The sequence below is a fragment of the Podarcis filfolensis genome (assembly GCF_964270895.1).
Source record: "Podarcis filfolensis genome assembly, chromosome: 5".
NCBI lineage: Eukaryota > Metazoa > Chordata > Lepidosauria > Squamata > Lacertidae > Podarcis > Podarcis filfolensis.
In genome coordinates, this window is record NC_139608.1 from 45,535,271 (window position 1) to 45,553,264 (window position 17,994).

Consider the following 17,994-nt stretch of genomic DNA (forward strand, 5'->3'; position numbering starts at 1 on the left):
AATTTTAGTAAATACAGTGGTACTTCGGGTTACATACACTTCAGGTTGCAGACTCGACTAACCCAGAAATATTACCTTGGGTTAAGAACTTTGCTTCAGAATGAGAACAGAAATCGAGCAGCGTCGGCGCAGTGGCAGCAGGAGGCCCCATTAGCTAAAGTGGTGCTTCAGGTTAAGAACAGTTTCAGGTTAAGAACAGACCTCCGGAATGAATTAAGTTCTTAACCTGAGGTACCACTATACCTGGGAAGAATCTACTTTAAACATTTTTTGACCCGCTGCCAATCTGGAACACAATCAAGTCTCACAGACCATAGTTATCAGCTTGAAACATGCACAAACATCTGGGCATGGGAGATTTGAAGTTAACAACTCATTTATCATTTATATAATTTGACTTCCCTCCAAATCCATGGTGGGTGATGAAAAACTAAGTTCAATTACAATTTATTTATTTACGGCTATTAGCCCATAAAATATGTACAAACATAAAAACACAGGGACATAAAAACAGATATATCCGACAACAGGAGGTGAACACCACGATGCAAGGGTGGGTCATTAAGCAGAGCCAAGTGACAGCTTGGGGCCAGGAGAGCTCCAAGGGACAGATCACAGAAAAGGAAAACTGAAGACGAACTCCGACATGCACTCTCATCATAACAGTTCGATTAGTTTTGATGTTGTTGTTGGTTTTTGGTGGTTTTTGAGTGTGAGATAACCGCATTCAGAAATCTCGCCACCTGCAGAGTTACAGAAGGATCTGTATCCTGCAAAAGCAGTGCGGCGTGTGACTCAACAGGCCTGCCAACCAAGCGCAGTAAAGCAGGACCTAGGAATTTAGCCCTGGCTACGCTATGTAGGGGGCAGTTGAACATTATATGTGAAAGAGATTCAACAGTTTCCCCGTCACATACACATAGCGGAGACACCAAACCCTTAGAAAATCTGTGGTTCAGCAGGTTCGATGGAAAGACATTGAACCTTGCACGAATAAATGCACGTCGGTGTGGTACTGATGAAAGAGATGACATATATGATGGAAGGCCAAGTGGTGGGGTTATTCCGTGATACCTGGGGGAGCAGACACCCCCACCCCTGGCGAGGTTGTGTTGATTTTCAATGTCCGCTAATCTTTGCTCAATAAGGCTTTTGGCTGAGCGTAAGTTCATCTTTAAGGAGTCCGCTGGGGAAATTCCGATGCTCAGAAGTTTGGCATGGATTTTCCCTACCCACGGATTGACAAAGACGTCCCGCCAGAGGCACTGAAAAAGGTAATGGTCGGGAAGCCTATGCCAGCTGGACAGCCAATAGCCAAAGACTCGCTTCCAGATGACAGTCTCCAATGATGCAATCCTTAACTCCAGACGTATGGCTGCGTTGCTCACACACATGGGGAGTTTCAGAAGGCGACGGAGAAACTGATTCTGCAATGTCCCCAGTGATGTTAAATTGGACCCTGGGGCCCAGAGCGGGGCAGCATAACAAAGGGTGGAAACCACTTTTGCGTGGTATACCTTCAATGCAGAAGGGATGTGAGAGGCTCCGTCGGCCGCAAGAAATTGGAGTAGAGTATAAAGTATTGTTTTCCCTTTGTTTAGTAAATACTGTATCTGTGGCTTCCAGCTTAGATTGTAATGAAAAAAGACTCCCAGGTATTTAAATTTGAAAACCTGTTCTAATTGGACTCCATCTAACTTCCAGCTGTAAGTTTTCCGAGACCTGGTAAAGACCAGGACTTTAGATTTCCCATGATTAATTGTCAGATGGTTAAGTTTGCAATAAGCCGCAAAAATCTTTAGAGCTCTGCATAAACCAACTCTAGAGTAGGAAAGGATTGCTGCATCGTCGGCATATAGGAGCAAAGGGCAGCGAAAATCAGCTAGGCGGGGGGCATGAATGTTGGCTTGAGACTCGTTCAGAAAGAGCTTCATATCGCTGATAAACAGGTTGAAGAGGAGTGGGGCCAAAATGCAGCCTTGGCGCACACCTCTATTTATTGGGACCTCGTTGGATAGGTTTCCCGCCGGTGTGAGTCTCACTCTAGCCGACGACCCATGGTGTAATTGGGTTATAAGCCATAACAGCCTTCTATCTATGCCCCATCTCTCTAATTTCTTCCATAGGCAATTTCTTGGGATACTGTCGAAGGCAGCCTTTAGGTCTATAAAAGCGACACATAGGCGCCCCCGACTCGGGGCAGAATATTTTCTGGCAAGATGATACATGATTACCATATGGTCAGAGGTCGAATAATTGTTCCTAAAGCCCGCTTGCTCATGGCCAATCAAATTTGAGTCGTTTGCCCAATGGGACAGCTTGGACAGCAAAAATTTTGCATAGATTTTCCCGATGATAGACAAAAGGCTGATGTTCCGATAGTTCTCCGGGTCAGCAGGGGGACCCTTTTTATGGACTGGCACGATCACGGCCTCCTTCCATGACCTAGGGATAAGCCCCGTAGAATTAATTGCATCAAAGACTTTGGCCAGAATTTCAGCCCACCACCTCGGTTGCGCAACAATAGCCTCAGCAGGGACTAGATCAGGCCCGGGGGCTTTGCCCGTTTTCAGATCTAATATCAAGTCCATTATCAGGTCTGGGTCAGTGGAGGGCCACAAAGGTAGATGGTCGGCTCGGAGTTCCGTGGATGAGTTGGATTCCTCTGCCAAGGAGAAATATTTACTCAAGAATTGTTCCCATGTGGGCGCAGGGATAATCGTCAGTGGGTACTTCCTTCCTCTTTTGTTTATCAGAGCCCAAAATTCCTGTGGTCTGCGGGATCTCGAGGCCGCAATCAAGGCTCGCCAACGTTTTTGATACCACTCGCGTTTGGCCAGCTTTAAAGTCTGTTTGTATGCTCTTTTGGCTTGTAAATAGGAAGATGGTAGAGCCTGAGCATTAGAGTTTTTGTATTCATTATAGATGGAACGAAGAAGGGATCTTGCTTGTTTGCAAGAGGTGTTAAACCAAGGGGCCCCAGCACTGCAATGCGCCACTTTCGCCTTTTGAGGAGGTGATGTAAAAAAAGTGGTAAGGTTTGTTATAAGAAGGTTAAAAAGTTTCAAAACCGAATTGGAATCTTGTAAATCAGTAGTTATTTGAGGTAAGTAGGCGTTGATTTCCCTATGGAAGAAAACCTGGTATTTTTGGGCCACAGCCTCCGACCATTTGATCCCTCTTATTTTGATCGATGATGAGGTTTCCAGAAGGACTGAGTGTTTATTGTCATTCTGGCACCGGAACAATGACAGAGTGGTCACTATTGGGAGGTGATCACTGAAATGTTGGTTTTCAACTTGGAAGGAAAGTACATTAACGGCCAGATTTGCGGAGATCAGGAGGTAATCGATAACACTGTTAGATGTTAGTCCCAGGTGTGTGAACTCCCCCGGTATATCGGGGGGGAAGGTGCCGTTCAAAAATACTAGATTCAGGCGAATGGCCATTTGGTAAAGGGTCACTCCTGCTTTGTTTACTCTGTTGTCCAAAACTAAGTTCACATGCCCCCAGTTTTGGCTGATCTTCTCTAGAAAACTAAGGCTGAGCAATTAGCTTGATATCACATAGTGGGATGGAAGCTTAAGGATATGGGGTTAATGCAGACAAGGAAAATAAAAAGTGACTCTTACTATCATCATTGTAAAGCCAGGTGTAACAGCTTTGTTGGTAGTGCAGCATGACAAACAAGAGACAAGTAGTAATTTGAAAATAAATCAAGCAAGCTTTGAAGATGCACAGAAGACTTCTTTGGTATAAATATTTGCAATCTGGATCCATAGCTACATTTGAAAAGTAGCTCTACATTTTGGAAGCTCTTTAATTTTTTTTTAAAACCTACTCTGTATTTCTCACTCTGGAATAAGTGACCTGAGAATCACCAGTTTGAAAAAATACTATCCAAGGGATACAGGGGCAGATGATATTTGTCACATTAGAACTACAGCTATCAATTCATAATCTAAATCCATGGAATTGCTGTGATTTTATTCAACTGTGGTACCTGCTTGGTGTGTGTGTGTGTGTGTGTGTGTGTGTGAGAGAGAGAGAGAGAGAGAGAGAGAGAATTTGCTCTTTGCCATCCCCAGCAGACTGACTCTTTAGGTAGCTAAAGAATGATCACGAATGAAATAGTAAGGATGGAATGCAGCAACTGCTGCATCCATACAGCGTTGCAACCTACAGCACTGCAGCAACATGACTGTTATGATGAATAGACATGGTGTAATGGATTGAAGTTTCTTCCCTAACAACAGCCACCATTTGCAAGTTAAGTCACTGAGTGATGGTGCACAGCATTGTTTGCAACACAGAAAGGGAATACAACACTGATGGCCCTATAGGAAAAGCCACTTATGTGGCATCCTCCAAATGGCATTTCAACCATCATATATAGCCTGTGGCCCTCCTGATGCTGTTGGGTTTCAGTTTCTATGAGCCCTAGTGAGCATGGCCCATGGTCAAGCGTGGTGGGAGTTTATGGTCCAACAATACCGGGAGGGCCAAAAGTTCCCTGACATAATCATTGACATAATCAGTGACATAGAGCCCTGCTCAGATGAGCCTACATGAGTAAGAAACAGAGAATGTACCTTCCTGCCAGACATCCTTAGTGGAACATCCAACTCATCTCTGTACTATGGATGTCTCTTGTGCCTAGGGGTGCAGAATCAAGAGTGCATAAGTCTGAAATGCATGATTGCTGTCTTTCAAAATCAAGAAGCAACAACTGCATGGATCCAACTGGTATCTGTTGGGTTCTGTGTTCATAAGCCCCTATTTCAACATATGGACTCCAGCAGGTGTAAGGACTGAGAGTGTATGAACCTGCTCTCTATTGTAGAAAGGGTCCACAACTAGGTTCGCACTGAGCTTGTCTCAGCAATGCATAAGAAATAGTAGTAAGCTGCTATAAAAGACTTGAAAGTGACAGCATGCTATTGCAGCTGTGTTGACACCAGCCACTCAGTGTGGCACTGCACTTACATACCTGTTTAAGATCAGCATATCCTGTCATTGAGAGGATGGAATTTTTAATAATGTCCTCTTGAAAGAAACTGGGAAAACAGCATCTCAGAATTACAAGCAGGCTTCACAATGAACCAGCTTTCATTCCTGCACCCTGCACACCTTCCAAGAGCAAATGGCTTTCTAATGCCATCTATATTTCTCCTGGCTGCATTTGACATCTCCTCTGGGCCCCGAAAGCAAGGTGAACAGAAGGCACATGTGCACTCAGCTTTTATGCTTGCAGAAGCCTTTAGTTTATTGGCTTTCTTTAAGTAATGTGTAATTGACCTTTATATTTGCATCCATGATTAATTGTCGTCAAGCTGCGATGAAACAAAGTGGGGTTAAAGGGACCTTCTTCCCTGCTCCCCCCACCCAACCTTAATATCTGTGCAGCGTAACTGCTGCTTCTCTTGATTATCTGATTTCAGTAGAAATTCAAAGGGGACTGGTAGAAAGAATGGAAGAAAAGCCCAGCACCCTCAAATGAAAAGTCTCCTTCTTATCTCTTTATCTGAATCCGCCTAAAGGCTACAAGTTCAATTTAATTCGTCTACCATCAGTCAGCCTGAGATCTAATATGAAGAAGGGGGGGGGGACTGCTCAGCAGCTGGTCTAGCTCCTGCAATGATAGGCAGAAGGATGCTTTTGAGCGAGTAACCGTAGGGCACATGACTAACTGCAATGAAAGGGGCTTACTGCTTCTGAGCTGGCCACATCTACAGCTGTTAAGAAACTTTTTTCTTTTCTTTTCTTTTTTAAAGTACTTATGTGAGCCAAATGAAAATAACTGAAGCCAAATAGCAGCCTCTGTGCTTGATGATATTCAGTCGCCTGTGGAAAAAAAGCGACATTGTGTTTGGTCACACATTGCTGCCAAGTGATATCTAATCCACAGCATTTGTGTACCACAAGTATTGCTGGATTCTTACAAGTGATGCACCAAGCGTTCTGTAGATCTATACGGGAATGAAGCCCCATTTGCACTATGTATTTAGAGTAGTACCATACCGTTTTAAACAATCATGGCTTCCTCCAAAGCGTCCTGGGAACTGCCACTTATTAAGAGCTTTCACAGAGCTACAGTTTTCATAGTTCCCTGGGAAGAGGGATTGATTGTTAAGTCATTCTGAGAATGTGAAAGGCATAAGGGTATCCTAACATGCCTAAACACCCTTAACAAACTACAGTTCCCAGGATCCTTTGGGGGAAGCCATAGTTATTCATAGTGGCATGATACTGCTTTAAATGTACATTGCAGGCCACCCCCCCATTCTTTCATACCTATTAAGTATTGTAGCACACCAATACAGTGGTACCTCTGGTTACGTACTTAATTCATTCTGGAGGTCCATTCTTAACCTGAAACTGTTCTTAACCTGAAGCACCACTTTAGCTAATGGGGCCTCCTGCCGCTGCCGCCGCACGATTTCTGTTCTCATCCTGAAGCAAAGTTCTTAACCCGAGGTACTATTTCTGGGTTAGCGGAGTCTGTAACCTGAAGCGTCTGTAACCTGAAGCGTATGTAACCCAAGGTACCACTGTAATGCTTTTCTGAAGGTAACCAAAGTTGAGCTCTTGATACTGAACATGGTCTGGAGTTAGGCTATCCTAAAGGCCCCCCCCCCAACCCCAAACAAACCAAGAAACACACTACTCAATTCCTCTGCAGCTGCATACATATTTGTGTTTACTCAGAGTGCTCCTACCACTGGTTTGGAAGGTAGCGTCCACACAGCATTAGCCATAATCAGTATCTGTCCTGTCATTTCATATTAAATACTGCTTGTGATGTCTTTCCCCTCCCCAAACCAGCTTCCATCTGAACTGAGAAAAAGAACACCCTAGCTATGCATTAATCTGGTAACACGTACACAGCCTGCCTCTCCCTGCCATTGGAGGCTTGGTGTTTGGAAGAGGAGGTGTTCAGCCCAGCCTTTGCATCCAGGCTCCAGAGTTCTTCCTCTGTAGGATGATCAGCTGATCCATCACTCCTGGCTTTCTAGCTGCTATGAAATAGCTTTTGTTTTTGCAGGCTTTTGAAAGGTTTAGTTTTCCCACTATGTGGCTGGTTGCTATGCTTTGGAATTGCCCCAGTTGTGTTTGTTTTTTATTATATTTGATCATTTTTATTGTGTATGGTTGTTTTGATGTGTATTTGATTTTCTTCTTCTCTTCGGGTGTTATTTCATACTGAAAAGCAGGAGATACAGTTAAGGATAAAATAATGAATTGCTTAACACAAGTCTAATAAGAGGATGATTACCTCCATTAAAGCCCATATATGTGCGCTTTGAGTAACAAAACCCATATCTACTTCTGCAGTCTCATATTTCTCAGATACGGAGAAATTCAGCTCCCAGGTGAGGCACATCTCCACTAAGATATGACACCCCCCTTCCAGGGACCATAACTCTAGGGCTAGGACATGTAACAAAGGTTAAATCTCATGGAATTCTGATGGTGGGAAACTAAGGTCAAAGTGCAGTTTCCACACCATGGAAACACTTTGCACAAAACAGCCTGGCCTCAAAATGCACATTCAGAACTTGAGCACATTGTGAATGATTCTCTTCTTAGAACTCTAGCAAGAACCTCATGCTGGGACTCAATACAAAACAGGGTTTATTATTATTATTATGGTAGGAGGATCAAACTTGTTTCATCAACAGTGGCCATGTGCCACTCTATTGCATGTTACAGACTCACTAATTGGATTTTCTGTATTTCAGCTTTATAGCTCTATGGATTTTGGAAGAAGATGGCAGATTATGCATGAACGGATTACTCCGAACAGATTTTACTGGTGAGTTTCCTCCCATTATATTATAACTGCATAATAATGGATGGTCTAGCTAGGATCAGTAACAAAACACACATTTTGAAACTGATGGTCTTCATTCCAAATGGTTTCTTCACTCATTCTTAGAATCACTGCAACATCAAACCAAAGTTAAGCAATTTCCAGTGTCATCATTTTAAGTAGGAGAAATTTCAGCTACGTATCTACATTGGATTTGAATAAATCCCAAAATCTGAAGCAAAGTGGAGTGCCTCAAAAGGATTTTGGTTTGTCAGAGGCTGAGGATCTGTACAAGGTGGCACATGTTCAAGAGGGGATCCCTCAAGCACATCAGTGAGCTAGACAAGTGTCTACTGACAGCAAAAATAATGTATCCAAGCTTACCACAATGCCCTAATGCAAATGTGGGGTGATGAGGATAGGCTAAACAAACACTAGAAGAGATGCTGGAGGAACAGCTCTGTTGTGGCTAAAAGGTCTAGCTTGTAATCAGAATGAATGATTTTACTCAGATAGTTAATCTATTTTGCTTATAACCTGGAGTGATTTATCTGGGCAGTCTAGTCTGCCTGAAAATTTCATCCACTTCTGTAAAACAGAAAACAATTGGGTGGGGTGGGGGGAAATGGGGTAGGGATGATAATAAAATAAACTTTGATGGACTTCAAGCCATATTGGACATTTTATGAAGCACCTTGGTCTGAGGCAAATTGTTTTCTGATGCGCCAAATTGGGGTCCAACCAAATCATGATGTTAATAGACAACTCTAATTTAAACATATGCTCAGCATTGTCACTGTCCTTAATTAGTGTTATATTTGTATAACTTGAAGTGTTTCCACTCCCCACCTTAATTCTGATCCTACTGTTCTAATCCCAAATCCTGCCCTCCCCCCCAAAAAAGATATGCTCAAAAGGGTTGTGTACTAGTTCCTATATATTTGGGAATAAGTCTGACCTGTTTTGGAACTGCTCTGTGTCTTTTGATTGGTAAAATATTGTAAAAAGGGTATCATGTTGTGCAGCGTGATATTGATACATACATATGCACACACTGAGAGCCATAGTAGTGTAGTGGTTAGAGTGTTGGACTCAGACCTTGGAGACCAGGGTTCAAATCCCCATTCAGCCATGAAGCTTACCTTTGGCCAGTCACTCACTCTCAGCCTAACCTACCTCACAGGGTTGTTGTGAAGATAATATGGGGAGGAGAACTGTGTATGAAACCTTGAGCTTCTTGGAGGAAAGATGGGTTATAACTGTAACAAACAAACAAAATATAGTGGTACCTCAGGTTAAGTACTTAATTCGTTCCGGTGGTCTGTTCTTAACCTGAAACTGTTCTTAACCTGAAGCACCACTTTAGCTAATGGGGCCTCCTGCTGCCGCCGGGCTGCCGGAGGATGATTTCTGTTCTCATCCTGAAGCAAAGTTCTTAACCCGAGGTACTATTTCTGGGTTAGTGTATGTAACCTGAAGTGTATGTAACCCGAGGTACCACTGTATATTTATTCGTACACACTGGTAAAACACCAAGAGAAAGATGTGCAGTTACATCAAGACAGCTCTGTTGTGATGCTATACACACATGCAACATGTACGTTCACATAAAGATTGCCTTTTTTCAAATGCTTTACCAAAGTGCATATGCATATTGTAAATGTACAGGAGATGAAATGAAACAACTGAACAGAGGCAACTGAAATATATGGCTTACTGGGCTAGCATAGGTCTCAGTACTGAATTCAGAAGCAAGAAACTGACTAATTCCTAAGATAATTTGTTCGGCTTTAGAAATAAGACCAATGTAATTTGGAATTTCTGAAAACTGGGAGGAACTTGGGTTATTGGAATTTCAGAAGCATCTCTACTTTGTTGTCTAGTTCCTTTTGGAAACAGCCAACAAACAAATCCATATTCTTGTCTTGAGATGATGGTTGGTAGGCTGAGTTGAAAAGATTCTTCCTCCTCCACAACTCCCTTGAGTCTATAGTTAGCTCATCGTTTATGCTATCTGTCATTTCCCAGCATCTTATTCAATTTGCAACCAAGTGAAAATGTCCTCTACCCTGTAGGGAGAGGAAACTGTGCATTTCCAAACATATCAGTCAAGCTATTTTCCTAATTCTGTTAGCGACATGTTATAACATACTGATTCCCAAGGGGTGATGTTAAAAGGGAGAAAATGAGCACCCTATGCTCAAGTTAAGAGGTTACGGGACAACCTACTTTATAACAATGTCTCTTTCTGTTTTCCTCTCTGCTGCATAATTGCCTCTATTTTTTCTCTCATGTCCTATCAGTTGGGCAAAAGAGAGCTCATTCATGCACGTGGATTCATCTATCTCAAAGTCAATGCGAATAGAACTAGGGAAGATCCTTGATTCTATTCTGCTGCTGGGAAAGTATTGGCAAGGGTAAACACACACTAAGACATTCTGGAATATGAATTGACTCATCAACTAAGAGTACCAATGAAAAGTCTTCTGCTAGGAGGGCAGGTGTGTCCCTGCTCAGTGACCATTCCTGCAAAAGGCAGTTTTAGGGTGGGACAACTAGTGCGGTCACACTGGGCATCATGTTGCAGAGGGCGCCAAAACAATGCATTAGAATGGACCACAAAGGCAGGGGGCACCGTATTTTTGCATCACACTGCTGCTGAAATTTAAGAGCCAGAGTGCCACTTCTCCTGCTAATTCATACAAAAACTTTTCTCCTTCCAGGCACGCAGTAGACATTAACACAGCTCAAGGACACACTGCAGCCTGGCAAAAGCACTTGCCGAGAGAACGTAGGGCAAAGCTGGGAGGGGTGTGGCCTTGGCAGTGGCAGTGGCATGACCTAGTGAGAGTCCAGATGGCCAGACAGAAAAGGGCTTGAGGGCTTCATTGGGCCCCCAGGCCTGAACTTGAAAGAAGGATAAATATGTCCACCTCGTCTACAGCTATATTTAGTGGGTTCCACCCCTGTTTCTTGACAAGAGAAGTAGAGAATCAGTCTTTGCATATTGCTCTGAAATGCAAATCACCTCCTTTAAGTGGCTGCTGCACCTACAAGTATGCAGCCAGCCAGCAAAGCACTGCAGCCTAGGTAACAAAGCATCAAGGTAAAAAGATGTTTAAAAGACTGTTGAGATAAGCACCTGTGTGAGTTTAGCATCATAGTAAGGCTAGGGCATACAGCCTTCTCCTTTTCCTGATAGCAGGTAACTTAACTTTCAATATAAACAGCTCCAATAAAGAAAAACAGCTATGAAGGTTGAAAGCCAGAGTGTCTCTGATCCCATGCCTCCTTTGCGATGTGTTAAATCTAAAGTACTACTGGCTCTCAAGGGATTTTTTTTAATTTTTTTAAAAATCCCTTGCATTGCCCATTTTTGCAGCTCCTCCATACCCTTTCTCTGTCCTGACTAAGCAAAAGACAAAAATAGCTTTGTAATCCCACCAGATGAATGCAAACAATGTTTGTTGAACTTCAAGCCCTGCTTTACAGCTATACAAAATGTTGACCTGCGAAATTTAGTTGCATTCCAAAAATTACGTAAGTGCAATTTTTTTAAATGTATGGACAATTTTGCATATTTGCAAAGAACACGAGTCTATCTCTTTCCTGAGACACCTTTCTTTCTGTTTTGATATTTTTCTAAATATCAACCTGGTATTGAAATAGCCACAGCATTATTGGTTACAGATGTAAGAAGGCTTGGACATAGAATATATATTCTGGATCAGCCAGTCTGGTTGCTGGCTGATAACTTTGTCAGGGTCAATGCCAGGTGAAGGAAGATGATTTTTAGGTATGTGTGGAGCCTTGTGTGATCACTCGCTCCCCACCCCTGAAAAAATATATCTAGGGAAATCCTGTTTTAAAATCAGGAAAATTATTCCCCCTAAAATATTGTATTCTTCTGTCAAAGATAAACCTCATAAAATCTGGCTCAGGCATTCAGTGAATGTGAAGCAATATCTCTTGCCAATGCAGTGAAACAATTGGGCTAGACTTGCACAGACTGGGTTGATATTAAGCACAGAATGGAATGATTCTCCTCCCACTCATTTCATTGTGTGCTGGAAATTGAATTTAGTGGGTTGGAAGACCAGGTATGTGAACAATTTCAGTTCACAAACTGCTTCTAACTTTGTATTCTACTCTGGCTCATTTTCATTTCTTGTTGACCCGATGATCAGAGCTGAGTGGTAGCTGCTGAAAGTGGGCAGAGACCTAGTTTCCTCCCCTCCCAAGGCCTACAGGAAATAATGACGTTAATCTGTCCTTGTTTGACTTTAACAGAGTGTTGATTGGCATAATGCTTAGAAAAAGATGGTGGAGGGCTAGCAGAAAGAGGCAGGGAGGAAATAAAACAGTTTAGGTTACAGGTATTTTTCAGACAAGGTGACCAAAACCCACCTTTTTCAGAAGACAGTCCTCTGTTCGACGGGCTTGTCTGGTCCAAGACCAGCTTAAGGATTGAAAAAGAACAATAAAAAGAGAAAACAGAGGCCTTGAAAATGCCCACCATCCAGTTAGCATCTGGACAGCAGAGTAAGCAAGCAGACAAGTTAACTGGCCACAGTCTTTCCCGCTATGATGAGATGTACTGGTTTATTATAATTATTTCTAAATTTACATTTCTACATGTGAATGAGCATATGTAAATATGTATTCCTTTTGTGCTCTTTTTGGGGGATGCATGTGACCACCCTAATTTCAGGGGATTTTCAGGGGAAGTTCAGCCATCAGTTGATATCTTATTTTTTTATTCTTCCATCCTTTCCCCACAATTCAGAGTGAGTTTTCTGCAGTTATTATGACAGCTTTTTTATTGGATCATTGTAAGGTTCAGATAGTACCAAGATTAATCAACCAAAGCTGACCTTGATTCTTTTCCTTGAATGCGTTGAACTTTGGCATGACTTCATCATGTTGTAATTATAGTAAATAAATTTGCACAGTATCCACAGGTGGTTGTCATGTCCAGATCAGAACTGTGGTTATTGTTACCTACAGTATATTGAAACAAGCTAGGATTGTTAACCATACTTTGAAGCAGGCTTGGTTTAATAAACCAGGCAACGATGTAACAACAAACCATGGTTGGCTGAAAATGGAGTGTGTGCTTCTAGTCTCCTCACAGTCATGAAGGGGGAAGAGTGGGGAGGTAGGAGCACATGAGTCTGAGGCTTATGCATGCCAAAACACAGTCGATGTGCATCATGTTTTGAGCCCTCATGATTTTCACCCATTCCCAAAATTAGCAGGAGGGACTCTTGGCTTTGAAAGACAAAGCACGAGCAATGTTTAATGCACCAGTCCTTTATGTGGCAACATCTGATATGCCTTTTTTTTTTAAGATAATCTGATGATTATGATTATTTTTTAAGCAAGTGATGCCCCAAGACATTTGGAAGCTTTCTCTGTCATTAAGTTTAAACCACTCTCACATTTAGCAGATTGAGCGGAATGCATGCTGTGTACTAAACACAGTCTCTTATCATGGCAAAACAGACAAGACACTTCCCCACTTGTTTTGAATGTGAGCCATTTTGTATAGCTCAGTAACATTCCATTAAAGATAAGGAGATTCGTCTTTTATGCCTTTTCCCCATTGGAAATTAACAAACTCTTTTAAGATGACTATACATCAGCAGTTATATGAGGCAGAATCCATTCTCAGCAAGAAGAGAGAATTGAAACTCCTGTCCTTTTGTTTCCCGATATTCCCCAGAGCCTCCTCTTTAGAAGGAGCTTAGTTTAATTTTGCCATCATTAAGCAGAGGAGACATGAGGCTATGGGAGAACTTCAGACACGGAAACTGGGATACACCACAGCTCTTTTAAGTAAAGTAGGTTATGTGAGTTTCCAATCAACTACTTCTTTCCATGGATGATTTTGACAGTACTGTAGATGAGAAATCTCTCTATTTTATAGCTGTGCAGAGGAACAATTGAACTGGCAGTTGCATTGTTTAGACTTCAATAGCATCAGCAGTGGTAACAAGCTGTTGAATGACAGCTGTCCGCATAAGGGGTGTGCTATGGATTTGTTCATAGGTCAAGAATGGGGAACCTGTGGCTGAACACCCATCAGCCCCAACCAGCATGGCCAATGGTCAGTAGTGATGGGGCTGTAAGACAACAACCTCTTAGGTGTTAGTTGAAAGATGAACATTTAGGATTTTTGTTGCTTTTTGGAGAATTGTTTAAAGTCGTAGACTGACAGGGTGTCAGGATCCACTGCTGCTACGTAAGGTAGCACCCCCCCCCCAAAGCTGATGCTGCAGAAGTCAACTGAAGTAGGACTGAGCTTTGGAAGCTCCCAATCAGTTAAGAAGTATCTACTTCAGGCTTCCTCAAACTCGGCCCTCCAGATGTTTTTGGCCTACAACTCCCACGATCACCAGCTAGCAGGACCAGTGTTCAGGGCTGATGGGAATTGTAGTCTCAAAACATCTGGAGGGCCGAGTTTGAGGAAGCCTGATCTACTTGTTGACCCAAAGCTCAGAAAAGAGCTCAGCTTCTTTACAGCTAGAAGGGGCCATTATAGCTAGATCTGTGCTTAGCAAAGCTTCACTCGACTAGATTTTGCCCGCCTATTTGCAGTTTTAGGCCATCTGCCACCATTCAGTTCTTGGAGTCTCTTCTCCTGTATCATCCTATTCATATATCTGGACATTATCTAAGGAGTCCCTCCTATTTTACCTATTTGTCTTGCACACAATATCAGCCTTCTCAGTGGTGACATTGGTGGCTGTGGTTGGCTGAGGCTGAATTACTCCTCCTTTTCAAATGTTTAGTTCAGAAGGTTTTGGATATATCTTAAGTTGCATGAGTTTACTACTAGTGCTCAGTTGGATGTCTGCTTTTCTTTTAAATTTGTTTTATTATTTTGTGATAGTCATTGGCTTAGATTCCAGCTGGGTTCTGTGGATGGAACAACTCCTTGCATTCATGGACAGAACTGAGAACCAGTGGAGGGACCTGGTGGTAGAAGTGGGGACACATTTTTAACAGATACTCGCTGCAGCCCTTTGCACTGCTTCTCATGCTTCTCTCAATGACCCTACAACCCTCTGAAGCATGGGGCTGCAAAAAGATTATGAGATCAGTGAAAGTTGCTTCCTTCCACTGACGAGAGCATCTCATGGGTATAATCCTGCTCAAAGGATGCTCTTGCTGGCAAAAGGCTAGTTAGAATCCATACCAATTTATTTTAGCTGCTTGTTAGGCACATTGTGGTTCCATTTGGTGGAAAAGCAGAATAAACTTATACCTTCTTATTTAATACATAACAGCTATAGCTGTTCTGGGGAACCTTTTATGCTCTAGAAGCTGCTGAACTATAACTCTCATCATTCCTAGCCACTGGGGCTGATGAGAGTTGTGGTTCAACAACAACAAACAAACCTATGGTCACGTAAAACATACGCAATAAACACACGAGACGTAACCAGCTGTGTTCTTAGATAAATAAGGTGTACTGTTCATAATATCAAATTATAAATTTCAATGGAAGTAACTCATAAAGTTCAACAAACGAACAAAGCAGATGACCCAGTGGATCAGATCATTCTTTTTTTTTATAAGATATTTATTAAGATTTTTTAAAGTATTACAATAAAATGAAAAAAACAACAACAAAAATACAAAATAAAAATAATTAAAAACACACAAATTTTCCATTGCTTATTTTCCTTTAGCTTGTTTCCCAGATCAGATCATTCTTTAGTCAGTTCATGCATAAGTCCATCCGTGTAATGGTGTCTATTCCATCTGTCAGTTCGTAAAGTCCAAAAAATCCACATGAAAAGTTGTTACAGTTTCACAAAATCCTTACACAGAGTCTAGACAAGGATTTCCGGAATATTGGCCTTGTTTCACCATCCTGGGCTTCATCGGTACTTAAAGCTTTAAGTTATGCAAATAAATACAACATCATGATCTCACACATTTTAGAGCAAAAATAATATGAAACCATAAACAACTGTACATACCATATGTGATATTATAGGACAGTGGGTCTTATGGCATAATAGTAGCTGTGGTAAGTAGCAACTGCTACAAAGTAGGGTTATATGCACAAGCACAAAATTGATTGAGAGAGTGGTAGTTCAGCAGCATGTGGAGGGCCAAAGGTTCCCCACACCTTAGCTATAGTAAAGTCCACAAATCAACCAGGGATTCAGGAGAAGTACAAAGGCATTTTGGAAGAGCACACATCTCTCAGAATGTCTGTTTCTTCATAGCCACTCACCTTTTACTATGCTGTTAGTTTTCAGTCTCCTTTCTCCTTCATAGTTCACTTCCTACTTATTGCTAGACAGCACCACACAGAAGCATTTCACCAACTCTTAGTCACAGCTGACCTCTGCTGAAAAGCGCAGACAACCAAGTTTCCATGATGGCCTTTGGCTTCATGCCTGACCTTTCCTTTAAGTGCTTGTGAAAAGAGCTGCACCGACACCCTCACACTGTTGACATTTAGTGTGCTCTTGAAGAAGTTCTTGACATTTCTGCTTCTAAACTGTCTAAGTGAAATAAACTTCCTAGAAAAAAGTTATTTCTTTTTCAGAAGTTTTTATTTTTCTTGGTGGGAACATAAGAACATGAGAAGAGCCTGCTGGATCAGGCCAAACCTGGTCTCAGCATCCTGTTCTCACAGTGGCCTACAAGATGTTTATGGCAAACTAGTGAAAATAGCATTAGTGAATGTAGTGAAGAAACCGTACAAAATGCTTTATTTTGGGGGAAATTGTTTGGCAAAATTGCATATATTAGACAAAATTCCAAATAAATATGTGTATATTAGGACAAATTTGCACTGATATGCTGAGGACTTTTTTAAAAAAGAAACAATCACAAGTTGATGTATAAATGTGGAAGCATGAGAAAGAAAAGAAGGGGAAATTTGAGGATTTACCCATCCCTAGTTGGTGGGACCTTGGCCACCCACGGCCAAATGAGACCACTGACCTGGGTGGGCACATGGGGCCTTGCCAGCACAGACGAAAGCCCAAGTGGCAAGAAGGAAAAGGAGAGACAGTGAATGGGCTTTATATCTCTTCTGTCTTCTTATGGGAGAGCAGAGACTGAAACGCACTAGCAGGGCTGACCATAGGAGGAGAGCCAGAGAAAGGGATTGAAAGTCACCATAAAATTAAGGAAGGGGAGACTAGGTGGAGTTCACCTGGCAAAAGAAGGCCATGGGAGCCCCATCAAGTCCACCTTCAAGGGCATTTGGAGTAAGGGAAACCCAGATCTCTGAACCAAATGACCCTTGATTTGCTGCTGCTGTTGACTATTTGCTATATCATCTTTTCTCGGCGCTTTTGCTACCAGTTATGTAAATAAGGAAGCCAATATGCATTGCAGCCAACAAAAGACTAGATTTGGTCAGACTACATCCTCTTGGGTGATCCCACAATTGGTAACATGCTACCATAGCTGTACATCATTTCACCTATGCACTCCTTTAATCTCCCGTGAACTGAACCCTGCATCTCCCATTATACCAGCCTTCTTTGGATGTACCCGCATACAAGCAAATGCATGTGTGAACCAGTCACTCACCAAAATGGCAAGTAGCCTGTCTCTGATTGTGATGATGCCATTTACAGCTCTTGTAAGTCTGGGGATTTCTGGCAGCCATGTCCATAGCCATCACCTTCAAGAGTTACAATTGTTCGTGCAAGCACATGCTTAAGGAAAACCAAAATGCCTCTGTTGGTGGGTGGGCAGCAGGAATGCTGTAATATGTGGGATAACCAGCCTCGTATAACCAACATGCTTAAGTCTAATTAATGCGTAAAGGGCTTAAAATCATAGAGTAAGCTGTCCTGCCAGGTTTGGCTTACCTTGGGAGGGTCTAGGTAATTAAGCCTTTGTTCCAGAGAAGCTCAGCATGTGAAAAGACTTTGAGCTGGTTGCTGTAGCTCAGATCACATGGCTCTAACAAGCCTTTCTTATGTTCCTATACCAATAATTTAGGAACTTTCACCTCCATAGCTAAGCCAAGTTTTATTGTATGTGTTTTCTGAATGCTGTATGGAAAAGCAAATGAATCTGACTTTTGAAGAGTTTGTAAGTAAGCAATTTTTAACTTACCAAGCATGTAGTCTTTTTCCATGCTAAGGGAATTTTTGGAACCTAGAAGGGCATATTTTAAAGGTCTAACAGCCTATTTT

At 42.1% G+C, this 17,994-nt stretch overlaps 1 protein-coding gene across 1 annotated transcript in view; it reads left to right on the forward strand.

Moving 5' to 3' along the window:
- Positions 1-17,994, forward strand: part of SORCS3 (sortilin related VPS10 domain containing receptor 3) — a 415,208-nt gene that overhangs the window by 257,380 nt on the left and 139,834 nt on the right. The window contains exon 5 of the mRNA XM_083616529.1: positions 7,743-7,816. Within this exon, the coding sequence (XP_083472655.1) occupies positions 7,743-7,816 (74 nt within the window). The remainder of the gene's footprint in view (positions 1-7,742; positions 7,817-17,994) is intronic.